We start from the raw sequence: 27,259 nt of genomic DNA, 5'->3' as shown, positions 1-27,259 counted from the left end.
GCATTCGGGTTTATGGATTAAAGTTGGGAACCGAGCTTTAAATCGCATCGCAATTTTAGATTTCTCTTGCATGTTCGACAGATGAATATTTTTCGATTGGTAGAACTTTTAAACTGTCAATTTTAATTGCCTATTTTAGGATTGAGTTTTGTTGCTAGCGAAGAATTCTCTTTTAATACTGTAACAAGAAGGTAGTTTTATATTTGTCTTTAATTTCGTCAGATAAAGGTTATACAATATTTATTTAAACTTTGCAAAACAAACACATCCAAATTAAATTTGATATAAATGTACTGATAAAAGAAGCAATATCATGCAATCTTCATTTGTGTGCTATTTTTAATCAATATAAAATATGTAATCCTAACCTTATATTATTCTTGGTTCTTTATTTCTTATCCAGCAAGAGCAATTTCAATCTCCCGTTAAGTGCTCTCCCGTTAACTCCTATTATACTTCCAAACTAATCGTTCGAATTCTGACTGACGCCTAATTAAATAAGATTCGACCAGACGCAGTTGCATTCGGGTTTATGGATTAAAGTTGGGAACCGAGCTTTAAATCGCATCGCAATTTTAGATTTCTCTTGCATGTTCGACAGATGAATATTTTTCGATTGGTAGAACTTTTAAACTGTCAATTTTAATTGTCTATTTTAGGATTGAGTTTTGTTGCTAGCGAAGAATTCTCTTTTAATATTGTAACAAGAAGGTAGTTTTATATTTGTCTTTAATTTCTTCAGTTAAAGGTTATACAATATTTAATTAAACTTTGCAAAGCAAACACATCCAAATTAAATTTAATATAAATGTATTGATGAAAAAAGCAATATCATGAAATTTTTATTTGTCAGACCTTTTAAACTGTCAATTTTAATTTCCTATTTGCAATCCTAACCTTATATTATTCTTGGTTCTTTATCTCTTATCAAGCAAGAGCTAGTTCAATTTCTCGCTAAGTGCTTTCCCGTTAACTCCCATTATACTTCCAAACTAATCGTTCGCATTCTGACTGACGCCTAATTAAATAAGATTCGACCAGACGCAGTTGCATTCGGGTTAATAGATTAAAGTTGGGAACCGAGCTTTAAATCACATCGCAATTTCAGATTTCTCTTGCATGTTCGACAGAAGAATATTTTTCGATTGGTAGAACTTTCAAACTGTCAATTTTAATTACCTATTTTAGGATTGAATTTTGTTGCTAGCGAACAATTCTCTTTTAAGATTGTAATAAAAAGATAATTTTATGTTTGTCTTTAATTTAGCCAGTTAAAGGTTATATATTTCATTAAACTTTGCAAAGCAAACACATCTAAATTAAATTTAATATAAATATTAATTATTTATATTGATGAAAAAAGCAATATCATGCAATTTTCATTTGTGTACTATATTTAATCAACATAAGACATGTAATCCTAACCTTATATTATCCTTGGTTCTTTATTTCTTATCTACCAAGAATCATATGTATCTTTTTAATAGCGCCATCTTTAAAATAAATTTATATTTTTTTTTGTTTAAAACCTGAAATGAAGCAATAAATTATAATAAAAATATTATGAATGAATTTATAAAAGGGAGGATGGGGGCCTCTAAAGGAAAAATTAAAAATATATTGTAATCATCTCTCAATTTTTTTCAAATTGAACGGGGATGGCTCATTAGCATAATAATGCATTGCTCTAGACAGTATCATGTTTGACAGTATCATACTTTGACAGCATCATATTATGTCATCTTTTGACATTTCCGAATATGGTTTACTTGAAATTGCAACATGCGATTCATAACGATAATTTGACTCGAAATACCAAGTGTGTTTAGGTTAGGTTATTTAGGTTATGCTAATGAACCATCCTCGTTCCATTTGAAAAAAATGAGAGATGATTAAAAATACGATTTGGGCATCTTTTAGCAGGCCAAGACCAAACACTAAAATCAGTAGACGATCAAATCTATTTTGCCAAAGCTCCTTGATTAAAAATTAGTGTTCTTAACACAGCCATAGCAGTCTAGATTGAAATTTAAAATACAATTTTGTTTTAAGCCAGAATGTTGACATGATATGTCATTATATTTAGGGTGTCATTCTCTATCGAATAAAGTAAAAAAAAAATACCGAGGCTGCTATTTAAAAATCAAAAGTTGTAGTCATTTCCGGTTAAATAGGAAGTGGCCGAAAATAATTGAAAACGTCAATCAATCTTAATTTATATCATATACTAACATACCAAATCTCGTTTTTTTAACTAAAAAAAAATAAAAAAAGTTGTGTGGGTGAGCCACTTTTGAGACGCACCCGGTATATTAATAACTTTCGGTACAGTGATCTGAACACTTTATGCATTAAGTGTTTTTAGATTTAATGAAGATTAAATGCCTAAGCGTAACCTTCCATTATTCTACGGTTCTTTTCTTCTTATCTAATAAGAACAAGTTCAATCGTTCGTTCGTTCAAGTTCTCCCCCTTTCACCCACACTTTCCACCAAACTAATCGTTCTAATTCTGACCGACCACAGTGGGCCAGCGTAGCCTTATTTTATTGAAAAATTATTGTTCGCGTAGAAATTGGTCTTGAACGTGATACAAAAGCTAATATTGATTAAAATGTGAAAAATATCTAAATTGGACAAGTAGAAACATAATTATATAGGGTATAGTAGGAACTGAATATAATACCGGGTGTACCTCAAACGTGGCTCGCCCCTATAACATTTTTGTTTTTGACGTAAACAAATAATATTTGGGGAGCGTATATAAGAGAAAAATCGGGATTTTTCTGCGTGTTCAATTGTTTTACATCACTTCCGGTTTGACCGGAAGTGACCCTAACTTTCGTTTTTTAAATGGCACACCCAAACTTTCTTTACCAGTTTGATAAAAAATTACATTTTTAGTACAATAATATGTCAACTGGTACTTTTTGACATATTTTTATTTTAGTTTATTTTAATTTTCGATCTAATACTATGTATTAATGTCAAAGTCATTTGCCAAAACTTTAAGACTATTACTTTTCTAAATGTAAAAATGCCATTCTTTAAGAAACACCAACCATTTTTGTGAAACAATATTGAATTTAATAACAAATTTAAAGTAAACAAAATAAACTTTTTTATAAAGTAACAAACACAACAAATATAATAAATACCTACAGGAACAAAAAGTATAACAATAATTATTTCGAATCTTACAAAACTACTAAGCTAATCCGAATCATCATCGCTGCTGTGGTTAGAAGAAGTAGTTTTAAATGACTTGAACATATTAAGTGCTTCTGGGCAAAATATTTTCTTTTTTGGTGTACTATGCTTTCTTAGTGAAGTAATTTTTGGATCGGAAGTAACAAGCAAATAATTAAAAACATCTCTATTTGTTGATACTCTATTGCATTTTCGAGAGTTTTGTTCTCTAGCCCTTCTGTACTCTTTATTTCTGGCCTCTTGGGCTTCCTCTGACAGTTGCCCAATAGGCACAGGAACAGACTTGATTATTTCTGCACTGTGAATAAAAATTTTATGTAGTGAAGCAGGAATTCTATACCATGGATATAGATGCAGAAAAAGTCTTCCTGTAGCAATGCAGTAATATTTAAATTCTCTAATTTTAATATCAAAGCCACTAGCAATGACTTGCAAAATCACATAAATGCGATATATTAGATTTTCGTCAATATTGGTTATTTCAGCGGACACTTTATAGTTTTGAAAAAATGTCCTGGCTGTGTTGCCATCATTAGTCGTCCCTGCTCCCTGTTTTGTTTGATCCACAATAATCCCCAAACGAGATCGAAAGGCTGCTTGGATCCTATTTTTTTCTTGCTTAATGACATTTTTATCATCACCTCGTGCTTGCCACTTTTGTATCTGTAATCGATAACTGATTTTCAAAATACATTCGAATGATCGAATCCATGCATGTAGGGATGTAATTCCGAAGGAAAGATGGTTCTTATCTACAGTTCTTTTCAGAACTGCATCAATATCGTTCATCTCAATGGGTGAAGCACCGCACAAATAACACTTTTGGGATGATGTACCTGTTATTGAGTTAATCATTTTATTATCTACCATTGACATGTATAGTTCATGTTTTACCAAAATAACCGAATTATTTTTTAATCTAAAATTAGTCGGTGATAAATTTAAAATTTCTTGGTCCATATGACTTTTCTCCTTTTTTGAAATTTCGATAGTTTCTTTCAAAAACTGCATTTTTAGAGGTCGGCAATAAACCGTAGATGCAGGGTGGGGGTTCTGCCAGACATAAATTTTTGCGCTTTGACCGTTTGTGGTATTTAACTGTAAAGGAACCAGACATGTAAGCAGCAAATTACTGTCACTATAATTGCCTTCAAATGCTTGTTTATATTCGTTTTGTCCACTACTTCCGTCCATTCCCCACTTAGTAATTAAAGTAAAATTTAAGTTTTCAAAATGTTGGTTTTCTAGATCCAAAGTCGACAAAAGCCTACAAGTTGTATGATCTAGTAGCGATTGTAAAGGTAACACCACAGAATGTTCCTGCGCAGAAATATTCTCCGGATAACATAACTGCTTTGCCTCTCTTATTTTGTTGTAACTGGGGTAGATGTCGAAATTGTTTTCTTTAGCGTTATTTCTTAGAAGTTGGTATGATCGCTTAGTAAGTTTAGCGTCAAGAAATAACGCTAAAGCTTGATCTGAACTTAATGGAGATTGTGCGTTTTTGGAAGTAGTTTGATTATTTTTTTTTATTTCTTGGTTCGGAGATAAAACAGTACGAGATCGAGATAATAATTTAGCAGCTTCTGGTCTTCCATCAGACCTTAATCTTAATTCAGTAGCAAAAATCAGCTCGCTTGTTTCCGTTTTTCGTAACTGTTCCGTTCTTCGGAATTTTCCAGAGTAACTGAGATTTTGAAACTCAGATTTGGGTCTTCCAGTAGTTTTTGTTTTAACACAAGCAAAATTTATGACCCTGTCAAGCCATGTTTTGTTCCAGTCTAAAAATCTACTCTTGGTCCTTTTTGCAGCCAGCCATTTCCTTCGAAAATCAAGGGAATAAAGACGAGAATATTGCATTACTCTTGCCTTGTTTTGCTTCATGCACTTCATACATAAAATAGAGTTTAATGTCTCTTTGATTTTGATCCTCTCTATGCCTTTTTCAAATATTTGTCTTAACTGAATCGTATGGGATTCAAGTTCTAAAAATGCAAAAACCCATCAGAACTATTAGAACTCCATCAAAATTATATATTAAGAACAGCGTTTATTTGGTAAAGAAATAAAAAAATAAGGTCAATTTTTTTTCGATTTGCCACATTTTTTTCATGTCTACATTCTTCCCAACTTTCTTTTTTTCAAATGTAAACGTATGTTTTGTGGTAGCTCGTTGGAAAGGGCACAAAAAAAGGAATATGACCCACTATTTACTTTTGTATTTTATTAAACTCGTAAAAAAAATATTATTTATTGCAAAAAATTGTTGAAAATGTTCACTATTTTTTTCCTGACAGAACCTTAATCTAAAATGAAACTCATTTCCGACATTCTGTATTATTTCTGGGATTATTTGTCTATTTTCTTGTGTTATCTTCCAAATTTTCAGATTTCGTTACGTAAATTTTAGATTTCGGCTACCACAAGGCATTTACATTAAAAAGAAAAAGTTGGGGGTTGTTTTTACCCCCAAATGGGGGGTGAGTGTCATTTGGACATGAAAAAAATGTGGCAAATTGAAAAAAAATTGACCCGTATTTTTTTTAATTTCTTACGAGATGAATAGTATTTTGTAATACAGAATTTATTCCAGTTAAAAGTTCCACCCTGTATAATAAATGTAGGCTTTCACGGCATTATTATTATTATTTTAGATAATAATAACCCGAAAAAACGACTCACAATACTATAAAAATAAGCGTATTGACCTTTTCGTAACAAATGCATAGCAAATAAAAACGCTCATTTTTCAATGGGGGGCACTTTGGGGCAGAATTTTTTTTTATCAAAATAAAATATAGTTGTTATATATTCCAAAAATATAAGTTTCAAAAATATGATATTTCCTCATTTTAAAAAAAGTCTGTGGCAAATTTGAACTTTTCGATTTGAGGCATATTTTTACCAATTCAGGAGTCTTCCTTTAAAGTGCCTTTTGTTGTAAGATTTACTAACAAAATAAAATATGTTAAAGCAGACTACACTTACCTCTTTCACCTACATCCATCACAAAAATTTGATTGCTTATAATTTCCCACAGAAAAAATATCGAAATTGAAACTTTTTAAGACAAACTTTTTTTCAAATGCGAAAGGCAAACCTGTCGTAAAATGACGCGTTATTTGACGTCTCCATGACGATCAATCGAAATAATTATTTTGTTTTTTTATGGATCAAAGTCTACTAAGTTTATGCAAGTGTTAAGTTATCAGATATGTTAATAAAAATATTTTGGACTTATTCAATATTAAAGGGTATTTCTGGCCCTCTGTGCGACGCCTAATTAAATAAGATTCGGCCAGACGCAGTTGCATTCGGATTTATGGATTAAAGTTGGGAGCCGAGCTTTAAAACGCCTCGCAATTCCAGATTTCTCTTGCCAGTTCGACAGTCGAACATTTTTCGTTCTGTTAAAAGTATTAAACTGTCAATTTTAATTACCTATTTTATGACTGAGTTTTGGTGCTAGCGTACAAGTGTATTAATATTGTAATAAGAAAGTAATTCTATAATTATTGTTTTTAATTTCATCAGTTAAACGTAAAAATATAGAAACGAACTATCTATAATTTATTTATTTAATTTACTCTCTGAAACAAAATCATCAAAAGTTCTAAAGCAAAATAACAAAGAAACAAACATAAATTCTTGTAAGCCTATAGGATGTGGTGTCCCTTAGGGTTCAGTACTTGGCTCTATTTTGTCCAGATTTGTAAGGACATTGCAAATCTAGACATTAACGGTAAAATATGCTTCTTTGCGGACGATATTAGTTTCACTTGGAGCGGGCCATGTGTTACGGCACTATATAATACTATATCCAGTGACTTACCCACCATTAAACTTGGTGAGATTCTAATCTCCTATGCCACACTCGATTAAAAACTTATTTCGTGGTCTTGGTGTCTGTGGTTTCGTGGAATTCGACGTCGTGGACTCTGTGAAATTCTTAGGACTTGTTGTAGACAACAACTTAAAATGGGACTTGCATATCGAAGCTTTATCACAGAAACTAAGCGCTGCCTGTTTTGCGCTAAGATCAGCTTCTAAGGACCTTAACTTATCAACCTCTAGAATAGTCTATTATGCCCTTTTTGAGTCGCATCTTCGTTATGCTTTTCCATTGTGGTGTACTTGCTGCGCGCCAAAATTTGATCGTCTTTTCAAACTTCAAAAGAGAGCAGTTCGATATTTATTGGGACTGAACAGTAGAACTCACCGCCAAAATTTCTTTAAAAGTTTCAAAACACTGACTCTTCCTTCTTTATTCATTTTTGAATCCGTTTGCTTAATCGGCAAGCACATACCTGCTATTCCCGAAAGGCCATCTCACAACTATCCACTTAAGAATGCGGAGCACGATCTTTATCTGCCAACTAATTGCTCAAAACTAATTAAAGGCTCAATACTGTACAATGCCAAAAAAATGTACAATCATCTCCCTTTGAATATCAAGTCGTTTTCATTCTTACCCGCGTTTCGCTAAGCTCTGAAATCATACCTACTGGAGAGAACCCTATATGCGGTAAACAATTTTTTTGTTGATGTTTAATCATGAAGTGTGCTAATTTTTCTGCACTAAATTCATCAGACCAAACCCAACAACCATCCGTCAACCGGTTTCGGGAATTGAACCTTGAATCTGATGAGCCTGCCAGGTTGGCTCCGGCGCTTGCTGGGTCTAGAGGTAGGCTCCAGATCCTTACTAGCTTGTGTGCTACTTGTAGAGGATTGCCTCGCGCAAGTGTCAGCCGCCTCTCCTGTAGTTCCCTTTTGGTTTCCCTTCCCCCAGTGGCGCTTGGGGGTTTCCCCAAAGCTTCACCGGTGGTGTTTTTAATACTAGATCTTACAGTGTACCCACAAGTCGCTAGGAATAGTCAGTCCACGTCTACAGAGCCCCGCATATTAGAAGGACAACATGTTCCTTGGCATCTCTCTTGGTTTTAGTATTAGTGCATTTTGAAGTAAGGGGTGTGACGACTTTTCTGTCATTACCCAAATAGAATGAAAAAAGAATCTGTTGCTCAGGGTTAGAGGAAAGCTGGGTTCGTAGGTAAGGCTTCTGACTCACAGTGACTTTCTAATGTTGTTAAAAAATAAAAAAAATGATAACATATATAGGCTGCAGAGATTTTAATATTGATGCTAAGAATTCAAATAGGTATGGTCAAAGACAGTGAAAAGGGCGCCACTTACTTTGTTTATGAGAGTGGTAAAGTAAGAAACCAAAAAGAAAAATACGATATCACAACATAGCTAAAATAAAGTAATCAACAGCATTAAGGGTCTATTATGTTTATCAGGAATAAAAGTCAGAAATAATATCCTACATTAAACATTTATTGAAAACGAACACAAGTATCATCAATTAGTCACAGTGATCCCAATAAAACCGCAAGTTATTTTAAATACATTCGAATTTAGTAACTGTATTTTTTGAACTAAGTAAGCTACTTAATAAAAACAGGTGAAATTTATGTATGTCTCAATACGATGATGTTTCGAAACATGTCGTGTACAAAAACCTTTAAAATGAATACGTGTTAATAATTTTCATATAAAATATCATATAGTAAGTAAGAGTGTACTGTACGAATCAAATTATAACTTTTAACGTTAAATAAAAATAATTTTGACTACAATATGTGGGATAAATAGTGATAATTTACCAGGTTATTAAATCTGTTGTCTCAAAAATTATAAAATAAAAGCGTACCTTGTGTATCAAACTTAAGAGAGAGACTTATCTGTATATAGTTTCTTATGATGTAAACAGGTAGTTAGGTATTCTCCAGACTAACAGAAGTGGATGCAGATGACTATGGCAGGAGAAGCCTTCGATATCAGCCAAAAGAACGATTGTAATGTCAGGAACACTGTCTTAAGGTCTACATAGGTCCACACAAAATGAAAGTGGGTGAAACATACAATAATTACTGCATTATAACTGCATACCATGTGGTAATTACTGAGTACCAGGTGGTAGTTACTGAGTACCATGTGGTAGTTACTCTATAAATAAAAAATAGTTCTCAGGATATATACTCAATAAAAAAAACAACTTACGGTCTGAAAATCAGCTTTACATAAATATATTCAAATCATATGCCGATCCAAACCAGTAATTAAATACTCAAATAAACGAAATAAAAAACTGAAATAACTGAAATAGAATTTAGTTAGATAGGGCTATATAAAATGGCGGATAAACTTACGGTGATCATTTCAAGAAGAAACCAAACAAATACGATCCATTCTCTGGATTGCATACTTTACAAGGTTTTCAAATCTCCAAATCGGATACCCATGCAATCGAAATCGAAAAGTGGATGCAGAGTGCTTTTCACTGGAAAATTTGTCGGACGCCGAAACACGCGTCTCCTTCAGATCCAAATTCTCAGAAAAAAAGACCTTCTTCTGTTTCAGAACCCTAGCTAACCTTTTCTTTTCACCACAGACAAAATGAGAGAGAAAAAAGTGATATCATATGATCTAAATCATTAGAACAGAAAATCGCAATCCACAGCGAAGTGAGATTTGGACAAGTGAATTGCAATTAAGGAAGTTTGGCATATAGCGAATAGATGGCGCTAATAAACAAGACAAGTGAACTGTAATAAATGAAGTTTGATATCTTTGGCATCTAGCAAATAGATGGCGCCAATACTAAGAAATTTAAATAAAAATAGAATTTTAAATTCAATTTTATTAAAGGAAATATAAAATGCTACAGGGGTAGTATTAATATGATAAGTTGATAGTTCATTAAATTGTCAGAAAATGAATTACTAATATGTGTTTTAAATATTTTATCACTATAATAGTGTTAACTTTAATTTTAATACAAAAACATCACCTTTCGGCCTCATAAAGCAGTTTCGGTCGTACATATTAAGAAAGGAAATAATATGGTAAAAAATTAGGATTATACGAATATTTTCAGGTCAATCTGATTTTTTATTTATCCATACGAGTCTGTTATGGTGTTTGAAATATTTTTCCCATAATACTCATATTTTTCCATTTCCCCTAAAATCGTTAAAAGAGACTGTTTTAAACGCACCCGCATATCCCGGGGACAATCGAGGTGGCGCTGAATCTCTCTCCCGCGCCCCTCCATCCCACCGAATGCCGTTATTGGATTTGTTTCGTTCTAAGGAGGAAATTGCTTTGCTGCCTCGTATCGCCACTCGATGTTGTCTATTGTGTTATGGCCCGGTGTGAGTCTAATTTATCGCCGAACAAAGTGTAGATTAAAAGAAATGCGAGAGGAAATGGACAAATGAACGAGTTTAGTATAGGACTAAAGCGGTCATAGATAACGGGCGCACTGCTGAAAGAGTAATCTACACATTTTGTTTATATAGAAAGCACTATAACAAATAAGTCATTATACATTGAATTGTATAATGACTTATTTGTTATAGTGTAAACAGATTATCATCATCATCATCATTCTCAGCTTATTCAACCATTTCCAGTTATGGTGTAGCCTCCCTCACATCTCTTTGTAGTTGGGCCCATTGTTGTCTATTGTTGTCTATGCCGGCCCAAGTTATCTTTGCTAATTGCCTAATATCATGGTCCTATCTCTAGGTCTCTTAATTTCTCGAGGGTACCATGCTGGAATCTTTGTGGTCCATCTGTTGTCCGTCCTTCTTACCAGGTGTCCTGTCCATCGCCACTTCAGGAATTTGATTCTGTGGATGACATCTATTAGCTCGGTCTTTTTTCGTATCCATTCTATTCTTTTACGGTCTTTCTTGATTATTCCCAGCATATTTCGTTCCACTGAGCATTGTGCGACCGGAAATTTTCTTATAACGTCCGTTTTAGTAGTCCATCGAGGGGTGTCTCGCTCGGGTAAAAAAGTACACGTACTGCCAAAATATCCTTCCACTGCTAAGCGACTGCCAATGACTATGAAGAAGACTGCCTATGACTGCCATGTAATTATTATAGGCGACTGTCATAAGACTGCCAATGACTGCCAGCGACTGACAAGAAAATGTACATGTAATTCCAATAGTGAGACACCCCTCGCAGTCCATATTTCACAATGGTCAAATGTTTTCTTCTTTGGATACCGTGGCATTCTAGATTTGAATATGATTGAGTTTCTGCCATAAGTACTTCACGCTAACTTAATTCTTTTGTTGATTTCTGGTAGTAGATATCTCGAGCTGTGTATTAGCTGTCCCAAATATATGTATTCTGGTACATTTCTAGTTTTGTGTTATTTATACACCGTTTCACCGGAAATGACTATAACTTTTGATTTTTAAACGGCACCCTCGGTATACAGGGTGGTGACAATTTCGATGCTCAACATTGGCATCTCAGAATCTACGAATTAGGTAAAATGGGACAAAACTTGCGTAATTAGAAGTTTGACAAACACCAATGAAGAAAACCCCGGTATCTTGATTAGTTTCGGATTTATGTCAAAAAAATGAAAATAATACGTTTATTTTAAATGACAATATCTCCAGAACTATTGTATCTGTTGTAGCGTAAGATGGTACTTTTATATTTTTGACCTCGGCCAGTTAAATGCCGTTTTTAGAAAATTTCTAAGCCTTCTAGATTTCGCACAACAACAGTCAAGTTTTTGTTTTCTTATGGCCGCCATTTTGAATTTTTATACTATTAGATAGAGCAAAAATTAATCTATACGGAGGTATCTAATTTTTATTAATTATTGTGTAAATTCATTAAAAAAATAGATTTCTTAAAAATTCAACTAAGATCAAGTATGCCTTGGAAATCCATTTGACACTTTATATGTTAGCTAGTTATTTTTTGTTTATTCCATTAAGTGTCAATACAGGTCAATACAGAACCTAAAATGTTATTGTCAAGAATGCCAGCCCAGACGTTCCATTTGTGGTCTGGTTTCTCTAATTAAATAAGGATTTTCTTTTGCATAATAATGTAATTTTTTTCTGTTAAATGTACCAGAATTTGTAAATAAAGATTCGTGCCTCCATAATATTCTAGAAAAGAGGGCTCTCTTGAACACTTTCCCGAAACCATTTGCAAAATTGTAAACTTCTCTCGTGATCACTAGCATGTAAAAAATGTAAATTTGGTACACATTTAAATTTAAAGTTGTGATATTTATGTTTTTTGTATATACAGGGTTGTTCACCACATACGACACGGAGTATTGTAGCTAAACGATGAGATTTTTACAAATTGTATTATCTGACAAACGAATCTAAAACAGCGGAAGGAATTCGGGCAAAAAAAGTCGATGTTGTCACGTTTAATTATAAAAAAGCAAAGTTGCTCGATATTACCTATAAATTGACTATATTTTAGTTCATTTCATCATACATAATTATATATATGCTAATATGTTGACGTAGTTCTTATTGTAATAATGTATATTTATCTAATTAACAGTTTTCGTTCATTCTGCCTATTATAAAAGGTCAAGTATTTCCTTAAGATAATGTCCGCTTAGGGTAAGCTGGCAACGCTGATAAAATTCATCATGGCATCCCGGATTCAATCAGTCTGATTGGTCAAGATCCTCGCACGTCTTGCCGCCATTACCCCCAACTTTATGCCCCTCTCTAGGAATAGTAGAAACAGTCACTACTATTGAAAAATCCAGTGGCGGGGTTATTGTATTGTGTTTTATATCTTTAACTTGATTTGTGTTTATTGTAATTAGTACACGCGTTTTAACAAATATTACTATATTTGCCAAATGACTAAACAAAATATAGGTACATTTAAAGTAAAATAATATTATAAACTTTAATGGAAAATATTATAAAAATTCCTGATATATTTTTATGAAACACCGCACGCTCGTGGATATTTTATGAATGAAATCGGTCATGATTTTAGAAAATTGCGATCCCCTCGCCGTTGCCCCGTTGTTTCAGATCCGTTTGTCAGACTGTAAGCCTTGGGTTCGATGAAGGACTATTAGAGGTACAATTTAAAAATAATTTTACAAGATACAGAGTGTCCCAAATAAGTAAAAAATATCAAAGTTGTATTTTTTTAAATGGAACACCCTGTATATTATTGCATTTTTAGTTTCTACGATTAAAATAAAGGTAAATTTGATTAAGGTTTATTATACTTAAAATGCATTTTCTACGAAAACTTGAAGGGATAGGTAAAAATGGTATAATACAATTTGATAGACAATTAAATTGTGCATCTGATTCTCCTAAAATATACAGGGCGTTCCATTTAAATTAAACAAGTTATTGCCGTTTGAAGCTAATAATTATTTAAAATAAATTTTTAGACACTCTGTATAAGGTAGTATTATTTTTATTATTGCAACGCAATAACTGATCAATAAATAAACTTCAGTAAATAATTAGTATTAAAAACTTTGATACCCTTGGAGAAATGAAGCTTTAAAATTTTTACTGCAATTTCACAAAATTGAAAATATTTCAAAAACGGTAAGGTTTAGGTGTAATAAACCTTAATCAAATTTACCTTTATTTTAATCGTAGAAACTAAAAATGTAATAATATACAGGGTGTTCCATTTAAAAAAATACAACTTTGATATTTTTTTACTTATTTGGGACACTCTGTATCTTGTAAATTATTTTTAAATTGTACCTCTAATAGTCCTTCAACGAACCCAAAACTTGAAATTTGTAAAAATCTAATCGTTTAGCTACAATACTCCGTGTCGTATGTGGTGAACAACCCTGTATAGTATAAAAATTCAAAATGGCGGCCATAAGAAAACAAAAACTTGACTGTTGTTGTGCGAAATCTAGAAGGCTTAGAAATTTTCTGAAAACGGCATTTAATTGGCCGAGGTCAAAAATATAAAAGTACCATCTTACGTTGCAATAGATACAACAGTTCTGAAGATATTGTCATTTAAAATAAACGTATTATTTTCATTTTTTGACATAAATCCGAAACTAATCAAGATACCGGGGTTTTCTTCATAGGTGTTTGTCAAACATCTATAATTACGTAATTTTTGTCACATTTAACCGAATTCGTATCTCTCGTAGTTTCCGAGATGCCAATGTTGAGCAACGAAATTGTCACCACCCTACTTTATTCAATAGAAAATAGTACTTTGAATAGAATGACATATCATATGTCAGCTTTTGACATTTTTGCTTAAAAAATCGCATTTTAAATTTCAATCTAGAGTGTCATGGCTGTGTTAAATACACTAATTTTTAATCAAGGAACTTTGGAAAAATATATTTGATCGTCTAATGTTTTTCGTGTCTTTTTCTGACCGGTTAAAAGATACCCAAATCATATTTTTAATCATATCACAATTTTTTCAAATGGAACGGGGGTGGTTCATTAACATATTTGGAAAAAGCATTTTTTACGAATAATTTGATACAACACACTAGGTATTTCGAGATAAATTGTCGTTATGAAGCGCTTGTTACAATTTCAAATAAACCATATACGAGACTAGCAAAGGTTGACATATGATATGTCATTCTGTTCAGGCTGTCATCATTTTCTATCAAATAAAGTAAAAAGATACCGAGAATGCCATTTAAAAATCTAAAGTTGAAGTCGTTTCCTGCGAAACAGGAAGTGACCGAAGACAATTGAATACGTCAATAAATTCTAATTTATGTCATATACTAACACACCAAATCTCGTTTTTTTATCTCAAAAAATAAAAAAGTTATATGGGCGATCCACTTTTGAGAGGCATCCGGTATACTGCCCCCCTTTCTTGAGTTATAACTCATCACAGTTTTACGGCTTTGACAAAAGCCGATAGTAAAATTGATCATAAGAAAAAGTTTTTAGCCGAGGTTTGGTATTTGATTGGTATAAAAATAATGATTGCTGCGATGTAAAAAAATACAAGATTAGACTTTCAAACTAAATATTTATTTTCTGAATCAAAAACAAGAAAGAAATACCAACAGTTCATTCTTGTTTTACCACAATTGACTCGCCGGGTGAGATTGATCATTCGATGATCAATCTTGCCCGTACTAAGCGATTAATCTGGGAACAAATTAAAGTATAACCTCATAATTCACGATCGAAAATAACTAAATCTCGGAATATGACTTGCAGAAACATTAACAAATAGTGCCATGTAATCAGTGTGTTCGTTACTATATCACAATTTGACTTACCAATCAAATTTCAAGAAGTTGTAAATGAAAGCAAAAACAGTTAAACAATTTGAATGTGTTTTTTAGACAAAAAACAGCGATTTAACGACTTGACCTGTACACAAATTGTTGCAATAAAAATGCAACCTAGTGATCAGTCTCATCCCCGGAGATCAATTTCACCCCAAATGACGACAAAGTTTATGACACGAATGATTGTCACCTCGGCACCCTCACTGATGATATAATCTAGTGTTTCCGTATTTTTCTCACAGAATCTGCATTCGTTGTTTTTTCTTAGCCTCAATCTACTGAGATGTTCATTGCGGAGAAATTTTCTTGTTAAAACCCCGTAACAGTCTGAAGATTGTTCTTTTTCGTTGTTTAAAATTAAGAAAACTCTTTGATTTTTTGCGGTTGTAAGTCCTAAGAACTTTTGTCCAGTATCTTAAACCGTTGCTGGATTCCCATTTCGAGTTGCAGATGCTTTAAGTTGGTTTCCCAGGTTCATATCAGAGGTCTAATATCAAAAGCAGCAAACTCCAGTTTATAGCTTAAACTTCATTTTAAACTTTCGGTTCAGTATCAATTTATCAAACCTTAGTATATTAAACTACATTATTATGAAAGAAAATTAGGAAGACTGTTGCTCTGCTTAGCTTATAAGAAATGGGTGGATTCTCGTCAACGTCTAACTTCCAACTAAAATAGTCGTCATTCCACGTAAATGAAGTGCGCCATTTAAAAAAAGATGTATTGCAAAGTTTCCAGATATATATAACAACTATTTAAAATTAATTATTATGGAATTTTTTCTCAGAGTTTCTTAATTTTTTAAAAAAGTATGGGAATATGACGAGAATTAGGACAGTGACGGTAATTGGGCATTTACCATACATGTTGGGGAGTCGGAGTCGAGGAATGATTGGAGTGGAGTTTGCTTCTTTTGATATTGGATCCCTGATATAAAATTGAGGAAATTTATTCGAGTTCAGAACTAATATAATAATTACGATATTATTATTGTTGGACGATTTGTTGAATGAAATAAACCATTTCCTACTTATTGCAGGTTTACAAGGTGAGTACTGGGTGAGAATAACTTATGAATTAATAAGATTACTTTATAGTTAACCTAGGGGTTAATATAATTATTTTCGATAAGCCAATTTAATTATTATAGGAACAATGGAGAATACGAGTTACTATTTCTAGTTATTCGTATTAAAAGAAATAATTATTTGCGTAAGCCACTTTATTAAATTTAAATTAATTAAATGTAAATTAATATTTTTTTATTAACAATTATTCTCATATGTCCAGTTACCATAAAGTAAATTTAAATCAGTGTGTTATTACGCATAAAATGCAGAAACAATTTATTTAACTAAATCTGTTTAAACGAATTCAAGTCTAGCAAAATCCTCTAACTCGAGTAAAGTTCCGAGGAAATAAATCAAATATAAAAAATGTTATTTCTTTTCAAACTTAAAAGTTCTTCCGCTGGTATTATGCAAATAAGACAACGTTTTGAATGCCCAACAAGTGAGTTATCATGGACTTTGTTATGCAAATATGTAAACTAGTTTATATTTTAGAGGCGTAATGTAAAATATTAGAGGAATTCTATTTTCAGGATACTGTATTTTAAAGAGGTTTATAAAACTGTTGAATCTAACCATTTTTTCTTTAGTTTGCTACAAACCTATGTAAATTATAGTGTGTTAACTTTGAAACGGTGTATGCTAATTTTTAGTAAGTGACATCTATAGATTGACCTTGCTAAAATTATCATCGTTTGTCATTCCCCAGTCGTCTTTAGCGCAGTTTTTGAAGTGAACCTTGTACAATAAAACACTAAATCACCACAATACAACAAAACACTTTTACTTTTACACTGGACGCGCGTTTAGCTAACCATGTTAGCATCATCAGCAGATGATGCCACGCCCTTTCTAATTTGAAGTTCAATAAAACACAAGTTTACTTAATGCAGAATGAGTTACATAGAGGCCACTAGCTTTTTAATTTTAACAGCCGGCTGGTCGGGGTTCAAAGATATTAATAAAAGGGCGCTACGAGATTATACTCTATGAACTCGGCATAAAAGATGTTACTATTAAGTAGACTTCAACACTAACCTCGAACTGTTGAGTGTAACTACCATGAACTTCAAATATACTATAATTACTTGAACTCAAGTGACTTTAACTTAACTGTGAGACTAGACTGTAAATAATACTAGTAAAAATATTTAAGCAATTTATTAAAATATCAAAAGTTAAATAGGATATATAAAAAAACGAATAGAAAATGAAAAATTAATGTAAATGACTGAAAATGTAAGTTAAATCAGTATGTAAATCAATAAGAACTAAACCTATGACGTCAAACCCCCTTATCTAACTTAACACTAGATACAACCAGGGTGGTTTACATAAATCAAATCTAAAATTATACTAATCTAAACAGTCTTTACTCTAATCGTTGTATAAACTTGAAACTACTCGGAAGTTCCTCCGGCTGAGCTACGGTGTATAGCTGTGGGGTGGCTACAGCAGGGTACAGCAGCTTGGTGTACTGTCACTGGAGCCCACGGATGTCAGCAGACGTACAGATGAAAGGCAAGTTTTTGAGGTTTCAAATGGTGAACATAAAAACCCTAAATCATATTGGTTGTCTTAGAAAAGAGCCTCAATTATAGAACAAGGACTAGCACAACGTGTAGGAGTTAATAAAGGTAATAAAGAACGGTTAATCAAATCTGAACTTTCCCTCTTTCCCTCAACGAGGGTTTATGATGTCCAACGAGTACCTCTACACGGACAACAGGAACGGATGGAATTCTGGACTGTTCTGTGCTACGGTCTGGATCGGTCTTCTTGCTCTACAATTACGAACAACCAAATAAGACTTACGAAAGAAAACACTCAACTAATCTTTCTACACCACGTGGGCGTGGAAAAGTCGAAAACCAGTTAACAATATGAACAAAAATCAGTTGAGCATTGACTTAGAATAGGCAGAAGAATTATAGCATACTTTGGAACTATTCGGGGACTTCTTGGGCACGTGGAATCGGAATATCGGTCGGAAAATTTGGCTATTTTAATCCCATTGCGGAAATTGGTCGGCGGTCCATAAAAATCATCAAAATCCAACCACGTCTCTGACCAAATGTGTTTCGGAAGCCTTAATCCTTCTTTACGAAGACCTGCTATTCACCAACAGGGAATGCTTCACGAAACGGCAGCCAGTTTTTCACGACGATATTCTGACGGTGGATACAAAAGAAGTGATGCAAGGATTCGATTTCTTTCACAAAATCAGATTTCAACCGGAAATCTCCCTCCAGGATATAGATAGAGAACTATATATCTTGACTAGTCCAACTCACAAAAGGCATAAATAAAAAACGATGTTCTAGAATATTTTCTCCTCAGCCATATTTCATATCTGGTCAACGAACGAACTTAACTCACACATTCCCACAATTAAATGAACGAATTGCACACTGCGATCCACATCAAAAATAACCAATTTAACTACGAAATTTTATCTGATAATTATAAAATTTCAATAACCAAAACAAAGGATAAATAAATCCAAAAACATCTGATTTGATCTGACAGTGACAAGTGACGAACAGGTGATGATCAAAGATATATAGAGATGGACAAAAAGCCTACTGCTGGTCGGCATCAGTGACAATAATGTGTAGCTGAATAATATCGCGGTGTATATCGGGTTGCATAATTGTAAAATTTAAATCAAATAATATTTAACAATAAAATTATAGTAAACATGATGCAAAAATAATAGTTATTTGCGATAATTTATGAGCTAGCACACAGAGGTCGTTGCGAGGAAATTTGACTGTTACAATGATCAAGACTCACTTGAGAGTTTTGATCATTTCTTGATCATCCTTGATCTTGATCACTCAGTCTTGATCATCTCCTGATGATGCTAGCAGGGTTAGCGACAGGGCCGAGCCGCCCATGTGTGCGAAGTGTACAGCGCACACAGGCGCCAAAGCAACAGGGGCGCCGCGCCGCATAAAATGCCAGCGCCATTTATTCCATAATTAACTACTAAAATCCAAAACAAAATAATTCATTTACTCAGTAAACTCAGTAATTCAAAATTTTATTTCGAACATATTTTGAATTGATAAATATTTTTCAAATTTACCTAGAGCAAATTTGCAACATCATAAGATTTGTTAATTTTAACACAGAAATTAAAAAGTTTAAAATAGGCATTTTCTAGCCTTCTGTACGATTATCTGTACAAGTGGCGCGCTGGCTTAACTTTATTTATAATCGTAGAAAAACTAGACAAAATTATTGTGGGCCTAAACAATTTAAGGGGACAAAGACGTTTTGATAATGGACGGTAAAATATGCTCAGTAAGGAAAATGGTCTTCAAAAAATTTTACTGGATCTAAATCTCGCGCTTTCCGTGTGCTAGCAGTAAAATATGCTGCCAACCTTAATTATTATATGACTGGATTTTTTAGCATTGTGCAAGAATTATATAAATATTTTTCGTACTCTACCAAAAGATGGTATTTATAACAAAAAAATATATATTCTAAATCTAATCTTAAAACCATTATTCGAAAACAAATGGTCAAGCCAAATGAAAATAAAACAAAAATTGATATACAAATTTATCCCAAATGTATGTTTAATAGGTATGAGATATGAAATGGTACCTACATCATTCGATCAGAAGGAAAATATGACGCTAATTATAGATGGAGGTTAGAGCCTTTGGCGTCAGTTTTAATCATCTGCTGATGATGCTAAGATGGTTAGAGAAACGCTCGTCCAGTGCAAATGTAAAATGTTGTATGTATTGTGGTGAATTAGTCTTTTATTTTGCTGCTAAATGTCTAGCAGAAAAAAATATTTGTACTTTTTCATTTATTTGTTCACTAAATGTAGGCATGGCATAATTGGCAAAAGTAAATTTTGTGAAAACAAGTCAACAGTCCATCGATATGAATATGAAAGTAGCTATAAATGCTTAAATAGAATTAAAGAAGGTTTTGACAGAAATTAGAACCCACAAAAATTTTGACAAATTTTGTAAATGATGCCATGAAAATTGCCGAAAAATTAGATTTTTAAGCTGAATTTTAAACTTCCAGAACCAGACCCCTAAGAGGTCGTAAAATCGTAAAACAAGTGTCGATTATTAACACGATGGCAATACTATACAAATGGTAGTAATTGACAAGAGGAAGCGAACCGTTTTTAACTATTTAGGAAAATACTATATCTAAAAATTATATAAAACTGGAGAACATGTTTCAGTCCAAATTTGAAAAATAAAAAAAATAGTCATGTCGAATAACGATGACAAAAAAGGCGCTTGATAGGTTTCGCACACAGGCGCTGCCAGGAGTCGGCGCGCCCCTGGTTAGTGAAACGCGCATCCAGCGTAAAAGTAAAAGTGTTTTGGTGTATTGTGGTGATATATTAGTGTTTTATTTTGCTGTGTAATACTAAAGTATCCAACCCCCAACTGTAATAATAAGTGAATATTCTTTACGCACGATGGGAGTAAAAATTTCAGGATCGGGACACACCACGGCCTTGACGCACTAGCTAGCGAGAAAAAAAGGGGGTAAGGATCGCGCAAACACCAAAAAATATTTGATTTAAAACTAAGAAAAGTATTATAATAAACTTGAGTATTACCCTTGTTTATATATTCTTAAAGTTGTTCAACCAACTAGACAAAATGTGCTGCTAACTGGAGGACAAATCGTGAACCTTTCGGGGCGGAGTCAAAAATATCGATTATTTTCGTTATTTTCCTCAGAGTAATGTAATAATATAGCCCGGGTTTCTGCGAACTTTAATGGCGGATTCTCACGACTGGCGTACTTGACAAACATTTGATATTGGAATATACTTGCCATGTCGTGAGAACGGGTTCCTTGGTCACTTGTCGCGTCCCCACTCTCTGTCGGTAAATATAGCCCGAGTCAAACGATTAATCGTACACTTGCCAAGTATACTTGGCCAGCCTGGGCCAGCCTTGTTTACACTTGTCGAGGCGCAAAAAAACGACTGCGCAAATAATGTTACTGTTATAGCGTCGTTTTTCGAGTTAATTGCGGATAATTTAAAACGTTAAAACAATAATAGATTATGTAATATCAAATTTACATTAATAACTTCAATATTGGCGGCATACCTAAATCGTTTTCACAGCAATAAATGGAGTGGACAAATGAAGACTACACGGGAAAAACCAGATATGTCACATTTTCATAGAAATTAAGATACAACTTTATAGACAAATGTTAACGTCATTCGAAAAAAGAAAGCAATAATACGCTTAGTCCCAGAGATATTACAGCTTGGTTATGTTGCCGTACAAAAGAAAAAACAGAGTAGTCCACGCGTAAATGGCAAAAACCAGAGATGTACTTACGCATGGGCGACAAACATGCATCTTGCAATTAGTATTATATTATTAAAACAAGGGATATTACAGAAAATAAACGTCGAAAATCAAAAACACAAACAAATTTATTCCGCTCGAAACTTGCCGAAGCTTACAATAAACAACAATAATCTCGACTGACCGAAAAACATAGATGAATCAACAAATCTCTCAAAAACATCATCTGACACGATCGATAGAAAAATATTATCCTTATGTAACAATCTTAAAGGTATACACATACGTAATTAATTTATGTACGCATATACGGAATATTTTTTCGTTATCAATATGGTTATAAATTTATGTATGGTAATAAAAACCTACTTAAATATAAATTTTCAACAAAAAAAAATAATAGTTAGTTTAGATTTAGGTTTTATACAACCTTTAATTAATTGAACATCTCTGGTTTTCTGCTGTTTTGTTTTGCATTTTGACTATTTTTTAGATTATCTATTTAGATTTTTTATTTCAATATTTCAGAATATGGCGATAATTCACAATATTAATAATTCAGAATTGGTAGTAATATAAATATTTTTCTAATTATTCAACCGAAAATAACATATTTCCTTAAAAACACTAAATTGCATTTTTCTCGGCTCCAATTAAAACGGACAAAACTGGGTTTTCCCGTGTAGTCTTCAAATGATGTTGTTTTGGAATTTATGGATTTATACGAAAATGAGCCCTTCATATGGATGGCCAAACATAAAGAACATAGAAATCGTATTGCAGTGTACAGTAAAAGAACTTAAAAAGAAAAAAGAATCACTAGCAACGACAATTTCCGGACGACCAGTATCCATCGATGCGACTATACTGTTTACTTGCCAAGGATTGTAGGGGTACTTGGCAAATACGCAAATATTGGCGTACTTGCCAAGTACACTTGCCAATGTAGTACAAAGTGGAGACTGGTGGGGATACTTGCCAAGTACGCAAATATTGGCGTACTTGTCAAGTACGCCAGTCGTGAGAATCCGCCTTAATAGTGATCAACTGATTAAGAAATTTAATCGAAACTTTTATTTTATTGTAAATTGTAGATTATTTTAAGAATTCTAAACCGTATTAACAAAGAAATTATTATTTCGATATGTTGGTACATTATTTATAATAATTTATGATAATGCTAATTGGCTGTTAAGGCGGATTCTCACGACTGGCGTACTTGACAAGTACGCCAATATTTGCGTACTTGGCAAGTATCCCCACCAGTCCCCACTTTGTACTACATTGGCAAGTGTACTCGGCAAGTACGCCAATATTTGCGTATTTGCCAAGTACCCCTACAATCATTGGCAAGTAAACAGTGTAGTCGCATCGATGGATACTCGTCCCGAAATCGTCGTTGCTAGTGATTCTTTTTTTTTTAAGTTCTTTACACCACACCGCAATACGATTTCTATGTTCTTTATGTTTCGCCATCCATATGAAGGGCTCATTTTCGTAAATTCCTAAATTCCAAAACATCATTTGAAGACTACACGAAAAACCCAGTTTTAATCCATTTTAATTGGAGCCGAGAAAATGCAATTTAGTGTGTTTTAAAGAAATATGTTATTTTCGGTTGAATAATAAGAAAATGTTTATATTACTACCAATTCTGAATTATTAATATTGCGATTTTCGCCATATTCTGAAATATTGAAATAAAATCTAAATAGATAATCTAAAAAAATAGACAAAATGCAAAACAAAACAGGAGAAAACCAGAGATGTTCAATTAATTAAAGGTTGTATAAAACCTAAATCTAAACTAACTATTATTTTTGTTGAAAATTATATTTAAGTAGGTTTTGTTACAATACATAAATTTATAACATATTGATAACGAAAAAATATTCCATATATAGGTACATTAAATTGAGTATGTGCATACCTTTAAGATACACAATATTAATAATATTTTCTATCGATCGTGTCAGATGATGTTTTTGAGATTTGTTGATTCATCTATGTTTTTCGGTCAGTCGATATTATTGTTGTTTATTGTAGCTTCGGCAAGCCGAGCGGAATAAATTGTTTGTGTTTTGTTTTGACGTTTATTTTCTGTAATATCTTGTTCTAATAATATAATACTAATTGCAAGATGCATGCTTGTCGCCCATGCATAAGTACATCTCTGGTTTTGCCATTACGACTACTCTAATTTTTGTACGGCAAAATAGTTCAAGCTGTAATATCTTGGGACTAAGCTGTATGATTGCTTTTCGAATGATTAACGTTTGTCTATAAGTTGTATCGCTATCTTATTTCTATGAAAATGTGACATATCTTGTTTTTCCGTACTGTCCCTCCGACGATTTAGCATGTCGCCAATATCGCCATTATTAATGTAAATTTGATATTACATAATCTATTATTGTTTTAACGTTTTAATTATCCGCAACAACTCGAAAAACACTACGATCCGAATAAATCGGACATACGCTAAAACAGTAAAATTGTTTGCGCAGTCAGCTTTGCACCTCGGCAAGCAAGGCTGGCTGTTACTTGGCAAGTGTACGATTAATCGTTTGACTCGGGCCATATACCGACAGAATGGGGACGCGACAAGCGACCGTATGAACCCGTTCTCACGACATGGCAAGTATATTCCAATATCAAATGTTTGTCAAGTACGCCAGTCGTGAGAATCCGCCATAAAGGCCAAATATACTTGCCATGTCGTGAGAACGGGTTCCTTGGTCACTTGTCGCGTCCCCACTCTCTGTCGGTAAATATAGCCCGAGTCAAACGATTAATCGTACACTTGCCAAGTATACTTGGCCAGCCTTGTTTACATTTGCCGAGGTGCAAAAAAACGACTGCGCAAATAATTTTACTGTTTTAGCGTATGTCCGATTTATTTCCGGATCGTAGTGTTTTTCGATTTAATTGCGGATAATTTAAAACGGTAAAACAATAATAGATTATGTAATATCAAATTTACATTAATAACTTCAATATTGGCGACATACCTAAATCGTTTTCACAGCAATAAATGGAGTGGACAAATGAAGACTGCACGGGAAAAACGAGATATGTCACATTTTCATAGAAATTAAGATAGCGATACAACTTTATAGACAAATGTTAACGTCATTCGAAAAAAGAAAGCAATAATACGCTTAGTCCCAGAGATATTACAGCTTGGTTATTTTGCCGTACAAAGGAAAAATTAGAGTAGTCCACGCGTAAATGGCAAAAACCAGAGATGTACTTACGCATGGGCGACAAGCATGCATCTTGCAATTAGTATTATATTATTAAAACAAGGGATATTACAGAAAATAAACGTCGAAAATCAAAAACACAAACAAATTTATTCCGCTCGAAACTTGCCGAAGCTTACAATAAACAGCAATAATCTCAACTGACCGAAAAACATAGATGAATCAACAAATTTCTCAAAAACATCATCTGACACGATCGATAGAAAACTATTATCCTTATGTAACAATCTTAAAGGTATACACATACGCAATTAATTTATGTACGTATATACGGAATATTTTTTTCTCTTCTTTGTAATAAAAACCTACTTAAATATAAATTTTCAACAAAAAAAAATAGTTTAGATTTAGGTTTTATACAACCTTTAATTAATTGAACATCTCTGGTTTTCTCCTGTTTTGTTTTGCATTTTGACTATTTTTTTTTAGATTATCTATTTAGATTTTTATTTCAATATTTCAGAATATAGCGATAATTTACAATATTAATAATTCAGAATTGGTAGTAATATAAATATTTTTCTAATTATTCAACCGAAAATAACATATTTCTTTAAAAACACTAAATTGCATTTTTCTCGGCTCCAATTAAAACGGACAAAACTGGGTTTTCCCGTGTAGTCTTCAAATGATGTTGTTTTGGAATTTATGGATTTATACGAAAATGAGCCCTTCATATGGACGGCCAAACATAAAGAACATAGAAATCGTATTGCAGTGTACAGTAAAAGAGCAGTGTACAGAAAAAAGAATCACTAGCAACGACAATTTCGGGACGACCCGTATCCATCGATGCGACTATACTGTTTACGTGCCAAGGATTGTAGGGGTACTTGGCAAATACGCAAATATTGGCGTACTTGCCAAGTACACTTGCCAATGTAGTACAAAGTGGGGACTGGTGGGGATACTTGCCAAGTACGCAAATATTGGCGTACTTGCCAAGTACGCCAGTCGTGAGAATCCGCCTTCAATTAATATTTAAAAAAAAGTTACATACCTATTTTAATTTGATTTAATGGAGGTTTATAAAATTGAGTGCTTTACGAATTTTACGATATTTTTTTTTTGAAAACATAAAACTTTTTACATTTTTGATGCTAACTAATTGGCATGGTATTATTGGTATGGAAATTAGCCAAGAAAGAAAAGAATTGGCTATAACTTGTAATTTTTCGAAAAAAACATATTATACCTATCGCTGAAAAGCTTAAAAAATTGGGCTTTTTATGAAGTGATGGCCAACTATGATTTACTAAAAAACATATGTTTGTGTCATATGTCAAAAATGACAGACTTTAGAAAAAAACAGAAAACACAAACTCATTAGGTATGTGATTATCTACAACTTTTATCTGAAAACTTTTTGTCTAAAATACCGTATGATCGAATAAAAACGGCGTCAGCGATGGTTATGAAATGACGAATCAATGATATTTCCCATATAATTTTACATATAAAATGATAGCGATCTTCACTTCATAGCCATCGTTGATGCCGTTTTTATTCGATCATACGGTAGATTATAATGGAATTAGAGACGAGTTTTAAAATAGCCAAAATTTGTTTTTTTCGAAATATCTAATAAGCCTTGAACTTCTCCGAAAAATCCGAAAGGCGCATATTTATGACCCCACAAAACTGCAATTCTTTCTCCATTAACCGACTCTCTATCTCCAGTAGTTTCCGAGATGCCCATAGATAACATCGTACGAAACTCACCCTGTATATATATATATACCGTTTGTTTCAATTTTTGATATTCATGAATAAAGAAGTTTTATTATTTTTTTAAGCAAAAATGTCAAAAGTTGATATATAATATGCCATTCTATTCAGAGTGTCATTTTCTATCAAAAATATACCGAGGGTGTTGTAGTCATTTTCGGTGAAACAGGAATTGACCGAAAACAATTAAATACGTCAATCAATCCTAATTTCTGTCATATACCAACATACCAAATCTCGTTTTTTATCAGAAATAAAAAAGTTATAGGTGTGAGCCACTTTCGAGACGCACCCGGTATATGACATTTTCAAACATTTTCTTCAAATCCTCCAATTTAATAGCTGTTAGTAAGAAGCTTCACTTCATATATTCGCACATAGTGCGCAATTTTTTTTATTTATTATTTTTGGACTAAAACTAAGGTAAGCTCTGCCTTAAACGAGTATTTTTTTCAATTCTAAAGGTCGACTCGATCCCAAGACTTTTTCTTTCAATTCGGAGGAACTCAATAAGGTAAAGGAAAGGGAG

General features: G+C 33.0%; 1 protein-coding gene across 1 annotated transcript; it reads right to left on the bottom strand.

Annotated features, from left to right (window-relative positions):
* Positions 1-2,532: 2,532 nt before the first annotated feature.
* LOC115880743 lies at positions 2,533-6,476 on the bottom strand. The gene is made up of 2 exons (XM_030898024.1): positions 6,198-6,476; positions 2,533-5,194 (listed from the first exon to the last, which is right to left on the bottom strand). Exons 1-2 carry the CDS (start codon positions 6,214-6,216, stop codon positions 3,213-3,215), a joined length of 2,001 nt encoding a protein of 666 aa, XP_030753884.1. The 5' UTR covers positions 6,217-6,476; the 3' UTR covers positions 2,533-3,212.
* Positions 6,477-27,259: the final 20,783 nt, after the last annotated feature.

This window comes from Sitophilus oryzae, unplaced genomic scaffold (genome assembly GCF_002938485.1).
Source record: "Sitophilus oryzae breed Bouriz unplaced genomic scaffold, Soryzae_2.0 scaffold_1084_pilon_pilon, whole genome shotgun sequence".
In the NCBI taxonomy this organism is placed as follows: domain Eukaryota; kingdom Metazoa; phylum Arthropoda; class Insecta; order Coleoptera; family Curculionidae; genus Sitophilus; species Sitophilus oryzae.
This window is presented reverse-complemented; position numbering and strand designations above follow the sequence as displayed.